This window comes from Vigna angularis, chromosome 7 (genome assembly GCF_016808095.1).
Source record: "Vigna angularis cultivar LongXiaoDou No.4 chromosome 7, ASM1680809v1, whole genome shotgun sequence".
Taxonomy (NCBI): domain Eukaryota; kingdom Viridiplantae; phylum Streptophyta; class Magnoliopsida; order Fabales; family Fabaceae; genus Vigna; species Vigna angularis.
The window spans coordinates 21,672,702-21,683,243 of NC_068976.1; the positions used below are offsets into that span (position 1 = coordinate 21,672,702).

The 10,542-nt window shown below is 31.0% G+C and overlaps 1 protein-coding gene across 1 annotated transcript; it reads left to right on the top strand.

Annotated features, from left to right (window-relative positions):
- Positions 1–7,530: 7,530 nt before the first annotated feature.
- Positions 7,531–10,033, top strand: LOC108337070 (uncharacterized). The gene is made up of 2 exons (XM_017573512.2): positions 7,531–8,104; positions 8,238–10,033. Exon 2 carries the CDS (start codon positions 8,371–8,373, stop codon positions 9,763–9,765), a length of 1,395 nt encoding a protein of 464 aa, XP_017429001.1. The 5' UTR covers positions 7,531–8,104; positions 8,238–8,370; the 3' UTR covers positions 9,766–10,033.
- The last annotated feature ends 509 nt before the right edge of the window (positions 10,034–10,542 follow it).

Here is a 10,542-nt window from a genome sequence, read left to right on the forward strand (position 1 = left end):
GTTGCAACAAAAAAGGGGTGGACTGGAGTTTTGAGTCTATTGATTTGTATAAGCTTAGCACACATAATTTGTAGTCTGTGCAAGCATGCGATGGGACAAGGCGAACTGTAATAAATTCAAAATCATATTTTTTTTTTCTTTAAAACTCATCTCACTCTTTGTTTTATGTTTCTTATTCCTCTTTTGCATTTTTCTATCTTTCTCATGAAATAGAGCACAAAGTGTCTCGTTCTTTCATCTCACTTCATGCATGATCCATTAGAAAGTGAATTTTTAAGTTTAATTCAATCCCACAAAACCGACTTGTAAGATGAGATTTGCACCCAATTATAAATTATGAATTATTCTTATCTCTAGTCGATGTGGGACTTCCAACACCCTCCTTCACGCCGAGGTATAGACATCTCGTGCGTGATAGTAGAAATTGGGTGGTTCGATAACGGCCCGATAGCGAGTGGAATAGAAGAATAGAATGCCCACTTAGAACTTGCTAGGATAGGCTCTAACCATGGCTATGATACCATGTTAGAAGTGGACTTCATGTCTATACTTCGGCGTGAAGGGGGTGTGTTGCAAATCTCACATCGACTAGAGATAAAGTCAAATTATAATATACAAGTGAGGTGCAAACCTCATCTTACAAGTCGGTTTTGTGGAGTTGAGTTAGGCTTAAAAACCCACTTTCTAGTATCAGAGCCATGGTTAGAGTCTATCCTAGCTAGTTCTAAGTGGACATTCTATTCTTCTATTCCACTCACTATCAGACCGTTACCGGAACGGACCACCCAATCACGCACGAGATGTCTAGATATTATATAATTGTGAGCCCACGTACCAATTCTAATATTAAACGTGTCAATATTTTCAGCTCATATATATATATATATATATATATATATATATATATATATATATATATATATATATACATATATATATATATATATATATAATTAATAATTTAATATTTATATTTAAACTTGTAAGTTATATTTGTTTTTATATGTTTTTTAAAATAGAATTAATAATATTAAATTGATATCGTTTATATATATCTACCTTAAAAAAATTTGTTTATTTATTTTTTCTTCATCTTTTTCAACTATTTGAATTTATATATAAATATAATAAACCAGTAATTAAATATATTTATATAATTCTTAAATTCGTTTAATTGGATTAAGAAAAAGTTGGAGAAAAATATGTCGACCTGAAGTGATTCTACATTGTATCGACATAGTTGAAGGAATTTTGTATACCACTCTTGTTTATTCTTTTGGCTCATGTCCTTTCCCTTTTCGTCTCTAAACTATATATTCCAATCATACCTCCTTCTTTACATCCTCTCCATAAAACATCTCCTCACTCCTTCAATCAATTATAAAATTTAAATATTTATATTTATTTTGAATATATTGATTTCGTATAACTGTATATCCTATTAATTTATTAGGTTTGAAAATTTTGTTATTATTAATGAAAATTCTTCTTTTAAATTAAATTTATATTTATATTTGAGTTTGATAAGATATTTTATTTTAGTCTTTCAGTGCAATACAACTATAATATTATGTTTATATAGTAAGTATATTGATTTAATTACTTGTTGACAGAAACAGTTCTCACAGTACCAAAGTAAAAATTAAGAAGTAATTTATATTTATGGTGTGACTTGTATGGATGAAAAACGAATAAGACAAAATTGGAAAGGAATAAAGTTTTTTGCCGTGAAAATGGTGGAAAAAGTGGATTTTATTACGTTAATTGGATGAAGTTAGTAAGAATTATTTATAGAGACATTCTAAAAGCACATTATTGTTATTGGTGTATGGAACATTATTAAAATGGTTGGTTTTGTGGGTTGATGAAAGCTTTAGTTTATAGAATACAATAACGTATAGTTTTGAGCATCTTATATAAATCAATCGTTGAGAATCAAACTAAAGTTTTGGTTCGAATCAAATTTCATGCTTTTATTAGAATCACTCTAAAAGTTTCTTTTTGTCATCTTAGTTTAGTGATTCACCTTCTAATTAATTGCACACCATTAAAGTTGCTTTCTATTTTCAATTTTTAAATCAAAGACAAAATATTCAGCACATGAATGAGTGAGTAACATGCAACTCTCAGTTAAAAAATCTAAATTTTTTATCTGACTAAATATATTTTTTATTTTGAAATTATTGTTAGAAGTCCCCACTAGAGATAAAACCAATTTATAATATATAAGTGAGGTGGAAACCTCACTTTACAAGCCAGTTTTATGGGGTTGAGTTAGACTTAAAGTTCACTTTCTAATATGGTATCAGAGCCAAGTTAGAGCCTATTCTAGCGATATTTCTTGTTTCTTGAGCATTCCTGTTTCCATCCGTTGTCAGACCGCTATCTTAACACCCATACATCGGCATGAAAGGGTATGTTGGAAGTCCCACATCGACTAGAGATATAGCCAATTTATAATATATATATATATATAAGTGAGGTGCAAAGCTGATCTTACAAATTGGTTTTGTGGAATTGAGTTAGACTTAAAGTCCACTTTCTAATAATTATTGTAAAAATTTACGTTTCGTCTTTAAATTAAATTATAAAGTGTTTTCTTTCTATACTTTATAAAAACATGTAAAATATCTTTTTCAACAAATATCCAGTATATTCTCTATGACAAACAAAATTTTACAATGAACTATAATATATTATATTAACATGTTGATTGAAAATATATTTTACATTCTTTTCATAAAAGATTTTTCTCAACAAATGGAACTTGAATTGTTTCAGATGTAACAAAATAGACTATGTAACATGAATATTTCTCATATAACAATCAGGATAAACTATAATATAATCTTAATATCTCGTTTGTTTTTTAAAATGTTTTACACGACTTTGATAAAGTACTGAAATTAAATACCTTATAATTTGATTTATGAATTAAATATAACTTTTTTTATAATAATTTAAGAAGGAAAAATATATTTAATTATTTTATATCACATATCATACCTATTTTTTTAAATATAAAATTTAAATTTTACTAATAAGTTTAAAAACAGAAATATTGTGTATTGTTGTAATCATCTTTTAATCGTGTAGATTTCTATTCTTACCTTTCTAAAAGTTATTTCATTAATTTCTTTCTCTTGTGTTTTCTTTTTTCTATAAAAGACAATCCTTGTCACTATGGTGACATAGAATAGCATCCCAATACGTTGTTAATTATACTAGGATGCTATATTAAAGATAAAAGGAAATAGTTTTGAATTTTTTTTAAGGATTATGAAGCATAAAGTTAACATTTTAAAAATAAATTAGTTAAATTTAATCATGACATAATCATAATTAATTAGTCGTTTTGGAACCGAGGAAGTGCTTACGTTCGTTATATTGAAACATTTTCAAAGATTCTTATATTTTAGTTCTTTCGATACATATTTTGACCGTGTTTTTTTGCTAGGATTGTTTGGATAAATAATTGTTGACCGTGTTTAAATTTTATTGAAAAAATAAAATATAAAAATTCTGAATAATTATTTTTAATCGAATAACAAGAATATAATTTATTATGACTTTACCTATAAATGGGCCAACAACAAGTCTTAAAATGGCATTTATACCCAAATTAAAGGAAGCCCGTAACAATACATGAAAGTTACTGGACTTTCTGTAGGTCCATTGTCTGGGCCATTGTTTTATTATTCTGAGGTCATTTCTTTTAGCACCTCCGAAATTTTAACATGCACTCACCAATTTTGTATTTTAGAATAGCTCCAAAACTAGCTCCAAAACTAGCTCACCATTCATTCGGTCCGATTAGACTTCCTTAAAATCTTTGCATAGGGTGATCGATGTGGACAACCACAAAATGACTATAGAAATACGACCTTGGTCGATGGATTGGTCGATAGATTTAAGGTCAATTGTCCAAACTATGATTAGTGGTCGAAAGTATGAAAGTTGTTCTAGAGTTCGATACTTTAGGTCTAAACGCTCGGAGGGTATTCGCAAACGACACTCCATTACCAATGTCAGCTTAACGTTGACAATTAGCAATCACTGGTGCAATAAATGCAAAATTACCTACATCCTTACTTCAAAGATGTATTTATAGGTTTCAGAGTGAACTTTTAATTAGCATTGGCCTAATTAGGGCTCAATTGTGGATAATCACACTTTACTTCTAAAGGTGATCAACATTAAGGTTAATCGCACTTTCCGAAACTGTTGGTGATGGTTTCAAAGTTATTTTCCTTGTCTAAGTATGATTTTACGGGGTTTTGTACTGTTTAGTGGTTCTCTTGGGACTGTTATTGTCTGGTAATGTGTATTGGATTGATCAATGTTGTTTGCTTGACAGAGTGTCATGTATGTTTATACATTTGGATTGTTTGATGTGGGTTGCTTAACAGATTATTGTGTACGTGTATGTATGATGATGTAAATGAATATGAAGAGGACATATCAGGGAGAGATGACTGAAAGTGATGTGTGGGGCGATGATGTTGTTCTGTATAACTGTATGGAGCTTTGAACTGATATGTCTATCCCTACACTTGAAGTACTGTTCATACTCAGATAGAGAAGAGCAGTGTAAGTGGTGAGAGTAGAGGGAGGTCCTCGTCTATAGTCTTAGAGTTTAGACATAGACAGATTGGGGGATTTATCTTGCATAGTGTTGGGGAGTGCCAGCTGAACTACGCAAGTGCAAAGACGACCAATAGTTCGACAATTATACTAATCCGGATGAGTCGCGTGAGTGTTTGAGTCATGGTTTAAAGTGTTATGTATTAACTGTTTTATATGTACTAAGCATGATGAATATTAATTGATTGAACAGTATGATTATTGTCTGGTTATCTAGCTCACCCTTGCTTCTGTGTTGTGTGCTGCTTGTGTATGTTTTTTTCTTTGCGATGATCATCCACTTGGATGGGAGCAGATGTTGTTGAGGAAATACCTATGGAGTAAGAGCTAGAGGAGAATGATGCTCCTGCACAGTCTACTTAGGATTTAGATATTTAAACCTTTGGATATTAAATACTTTAAACTGTCTAAGTTTAAAACTCTGCATTATATTTTGGATAACTGTAGTTCCGTATTTAATTGCAAGTCATACTCTAACTGTTCTCTTTATTGGGAATGTTGACTCCTAAATTATATGATGTGGTTACTATATTTTGGGATATCACATTTATAGGACCGATTTATTTCATGACAAATCAATCTCATAGGTAACTCACTGAATGGTCAAAGTTAAGGTTAACAGCTGACTGGACAATCATACAATCCACTTTTTATTTTTTTATAGCTCATTAATATATATATATATATATATATATATATATATATATATAACATTATTTTTAATAATAGACATTAAAAGGTACACTAATCTTTTTCATGTGCTAAAAATGTATTATAATTATTTGGTACGAGAGTTATATTACATTTTATTAGAAACATGTTTTTTAGTAAATTTAACAGGCAACTTTAAATACTGTATTTATTATATACTTTAATGTGAGTTATTTTATATATTAAAATATTGTATACATTAATTGAATATAATAAATGACATGTTTAATATATTATTATTGTTAAATTTGATTGGTCGATGACATAAAATACTTTATTTATTAAATACAACATGTAAAATTATTTAATGTAAAATTTATTGAAAAATTAAATATATTTTTAGTCAGTTATGTTTTGGTTTGTATTAAGAAATGAATAGATATAATTTTTTTAATTAATAATATTAAATTTTTTTGATGTGTAAAATATGATTTTGTTTTCACATTAATTGTAAAACTTATTTGATATGTCAATAAATTTTAAATTAATAGATTAAAATATATTAAAGTTTTGGATATGGATAATTTTTAATTGTACATAAGAAATAAAACATATTTAACCCTTTATTAAATGTATTTCTTTTTTATTACATAATAATATTTCGTTAATGAAATTTGGTTCAATTTAATCTCTTATTTTTAAAATTTAATATATTTTTCCCCTAATTATATCCTTATTTCATTTTATTGTGAATTAATTTTCAACAGATTAAATTATGAAAATAAGAAATGTTAAAAAACCTATTTAATAATTAAGTATTTTACATAGAAAATAAGTTATATTTATTCTCTACTTAATAAAATTTGCACAAAATGAATGTAAAAGATTGATATTTTTTGTTAAAATTATTTGAAGTGATTGATGAATACATAAAAATGATATATATCCCATTATTTAAAACGAATGCTTTCAATACAACTAAGTAGAATTGACGACTCAGTGTACCAATGGTCCTAACAATAAGCAAAATGACATTTTTTGGGTACATTTTTCGTTACAAAGAAGCTTTTCTAAGTTATCCCTGCCTTCCCATTCTCACTTATTTTAACTTTACCATTCTCAACAAAACTTCTTATTGAAACTCTGCAAAATTATACCCATAATAGCATACTACATTTTTCAAATATTCTTTACCTAATCTTCACATTCATCCTAGGCACCTTTAATTTAATTTCATCTAACATTAGTAATAAAGTCAAAAGATATTTCACTTTTTATGACTTTCAAGTGAGGAAAATTTTCTTGTAGGTTCTAGCTCACAATTTATGGAAATGCTAGCCACACATGGCACCAATTAACCTAATAAATTATTGCAATATTTTGGCAAAAGAAATTGATTGCAGTTTTGACCAGACATTATGAGAAAAATCTATTATATGGTTTAATAATCTGGATGAATTATTTTTCTAATAGATAAATGATTATATATTATGTATAGAAAAATATTATTTGATACACTTAAATTTTTTACATTTATTTGATATTTATTTCTTTACTTTTTACTTTTTTAAAATAAAAATACAAAAATTTATATTTTGTAATCATTTTACTTATGAATGAAAAAATGTGTAATGATATCGTTAGTCTATTGTGTATATAAAATAATGTGTTCAGAGAAATCTTACATTGATATTGTTGTTAGGTTGTGGCTTAGAAGTGACAACGTAGTAACAAAGGAATAAAATGATAACAGTTGTGTTCCACTGGGAAATGAAATAACCCAATTAATTAATAAATTATGGGGAAGTCTATGTCATCACGTCTCATCTTGCTATGCATGCATGGGGTATGAGCAAATTTGACAGTGATGTGAAGTTTTCTTTTTCCCACTAATTCTGCTGTTTCTCTCTTTTATGTTCTACTGGGTATACTTTTTAGCATGTTTAGTGTATATATGTATGTGCATGAGTAAAGAAAAGAAACAGTCAAAGGTTATGATTTCTGATGTTACCTCCATTGCACATATGCCACATCTTCAGGACTACCAACATTAACTTTTTGCTTAATCATCATTTAAATTAACAAACTGAAATGAATTCTCCAACAACTCCCAAAGTTTGGTGCACATGAAAAACTTTTTAAGGAGAATTACAAGTAGCAAGAATCTGAGTTTATGGTCATTCTTATTTTATCTTCCAACTACTTCTTCTGTTTTAGGTATATGATCATCAGAGACTTAGTTCTTGACTTGAAGTCAAAGATATCAGAATCCACAGAGAAAAAAAAAGGCACTTAAAACTTTAGGAGTAGTCCAAAATGAAAGAAGAAAACAGAGAGAAGATTTATGTTGTGTTATTTGATAATATATGATAATGAGAGACAGGGTAATCTATGTTGTCTGAATGGTGAGGGTAGCATGAAGTGAAGAGCAGGGTGAGTGATAATGAAGATGGTGGGAAGTGGGTCCTCCAACAGCATTAGTGTGAGTGGAGGAAGTTGTGCACTAGAGATATATGGAAGCTGCATTGTCAAGCAAAGCAAACACCAAAAGAAAAGTGGCATCCAAACAAACATGTACATCATAAAACTCTTCTCTGTTCATTTCCATGCTTCATCCTTCATTTTTCACCTACTACCACAATTTCTTTAAACCCCACTTCCATTCCATAAAGCAACCCACTTCATTCAACTCCAAGTTTCTCTCCATCTATCTCTATTTATCCATGCTTCTTCCTTAATTCATGCACTGATTTGACAAATCTCTTCAACTACAACATACTTTCTCCAAACTACTTATCTACCTTTCTAGGTGAGAAAAACCTCCTCTTCTGCTCTGCTGCTGTTTAATCCTTTACAAGCTTCATCTTTTTGCCTGCTTTCTTCCACTGATTTCTAACTTCCTCTATAACCCAGTTTTTTTATTTTGCTTTGCTTTGTTTTAGTCTTTTATGTATCTTCAAGGTGATCATTGATGATCCAAATATCTACACCTACTCTTTTCCTCTGGTGTTTCCTGATTTTGGAAACCTTTTGGCTTGTTGCAAAGAAAAATTCCACGGCATAACAAGGGTTGGAATGGATTCATTCAATCAGAATTGTCAGAACAGCAGCTTCAGGTACAGTCCAAATTTGAACACAGGGACACATGCTGATGAAGAAGCTGAATTCTCAGGGATTCTTGATATCTTTGTCCATCATGCCAGGAATATTCATAACATATGCATCTATGACAACCAGGATGTGTATGCCAAGTTCTCTCTAACTTACAACCCCGATGAGACCCTCTCTACCAGAATCATCAATGGAGGTGGCAAAAACCCAACATTCAATGAAAACATGAGGATGAAGATCAGCCAAATAGACGCTGTTCTGAAATGTGAAATTTGGATGTTTAGCAGGGCAAGGATTCACATGGAAGACCAGCTATTGGGATTTGCTTTGGTCCCAATTTCACAAGTCATTGGCAAAGGAAAGGTAACCGAAGATTACAGCCTTTCTTCCACTGATCTTTTCCACTCTCCTGCTGGAACCGTTCAACTGACACTGGCTTTAGACCCCTCTTTGGCACTCGATTCCTCAGTGAACTTGATTCCTGAATCGGCAAAGACTTCATCCATATCATCAGAAGTCATTTTGCTTGATAGAAAGATCTCAGAAGTTATGTTGGACCCAGTTGAGTATGCAAGAATTGAATTTCCTGACATCAGTGTTGTGAAGGAGAATCAGCAAATGGTGTCCGAGTACTTCAATCTTGCTGCAGCTCATGGTACTTGTTCTGCTCCTTCAAGGTCCAACATTGGAAGACCTCTACCATTTCTCCACCTTGGTGCATCTCCTCAACTTGATGATTACGAGATGACTATGAGTCCCCCAGATGAGAATCATGTAGGGTCCCTTTCTCCAAACGAGAGCATTCAGAACTCATGCTTCCTAGGCTCCACTATCACAACCTTGAGTGATGATAGAAACTCAGCAGATTCAGTTGAGAAAAAGAACCCCTTGAGCACCGGTGACTCCTCCAATTCTGTCACTGTGTCAATCACCGTGGAAGGTAGTCAAAACTCTGGTGGCGCTTGCCCGGATACCCCAACTTCTAAGAAAGAAGGTGAGACCCCAAATGAAAAAGATGCAACCTTCTCAAGCAAAGAAAAGGAAAGCAAAATCAGCAATAAGAACACGACAGAAGCTTCAAAGTTTGGTCAAGTTTTTTCGGCTCCTTTGGGGAACATCAATCTTGAGGCCGAGCAAGCTGCTATGCAAAAACAGATAGTGGACATGTATATGAGGAGCATGCAGCAGTTCACTGAGTCGTTGGCAAAAATGAAGCTCCCGATGGACCTTGACAAGCCTGAGAAAGTTGATCATGGCGATGGTGATGTGATTCAGAATCATGAAAACAGCAAATTAGAAACTGATAAGAAGAAAAAGGATGGATCTCGTGTGTTTTATGGTAGTCGAGCATTCTTCTAATCACCACTTATTGTTGAAAATAGCAAGAATGAGATTGTGAGGAATTACTTATCGTAACATCAGGTACCTACATCAATTTGCTCAGTGATATTTATTGAAGATTTTAGTTAGTCCTGGTTTGTTTGACCCCCACTTTAGGTGATCACAATAATCTTCTGTTTTAAATATCTTGTTCATTGTTTAACTCATGGCTATGTAACCCCAAAAACACCATGAGTTTGCATAAGTTTTCGTGATCAATGAAAAACTTTTGTCAATTTATATGTTAGGAAGTCTAATATTGTTAGAATTAACACCAATTTAGAATATATAAATAAATTCAAACTTTCGATATTATAGAATTAAGTTAAGTTTAAAGTCTAATTATTGTTCTGTTCAGTGTTAAACCATTTATTAATATCTCATCTCAAGATAATATATAATACGATATGTCGAACTGTGATATAAGTTTTTTATTCAAAAAATAGTATGAGCAAGTGTAAGAAATCTGAGGCAAAATTTGTTAATTATTGTAATTGTGGTGCATGGTGGGGTAGATTTACGAATTTTGTCAACAGGATGTGGAGCTGATAGTGAGAACGGTGCAAGAAATAGAGTTGATGAGAGGAGACAAGGAAATCTAATATGATCCACATCCATATTGGTTTTGTTATTGCTTGTTGCACAATCAAAATTGCAAAATGCGTCACAATTGTCAACGTAACTGCAACAAACTAAATTGAAATGAAAAAGAATTAGTGAGGTTTAGGCAAGTAAGCATAACCAAAGTAGGCACAT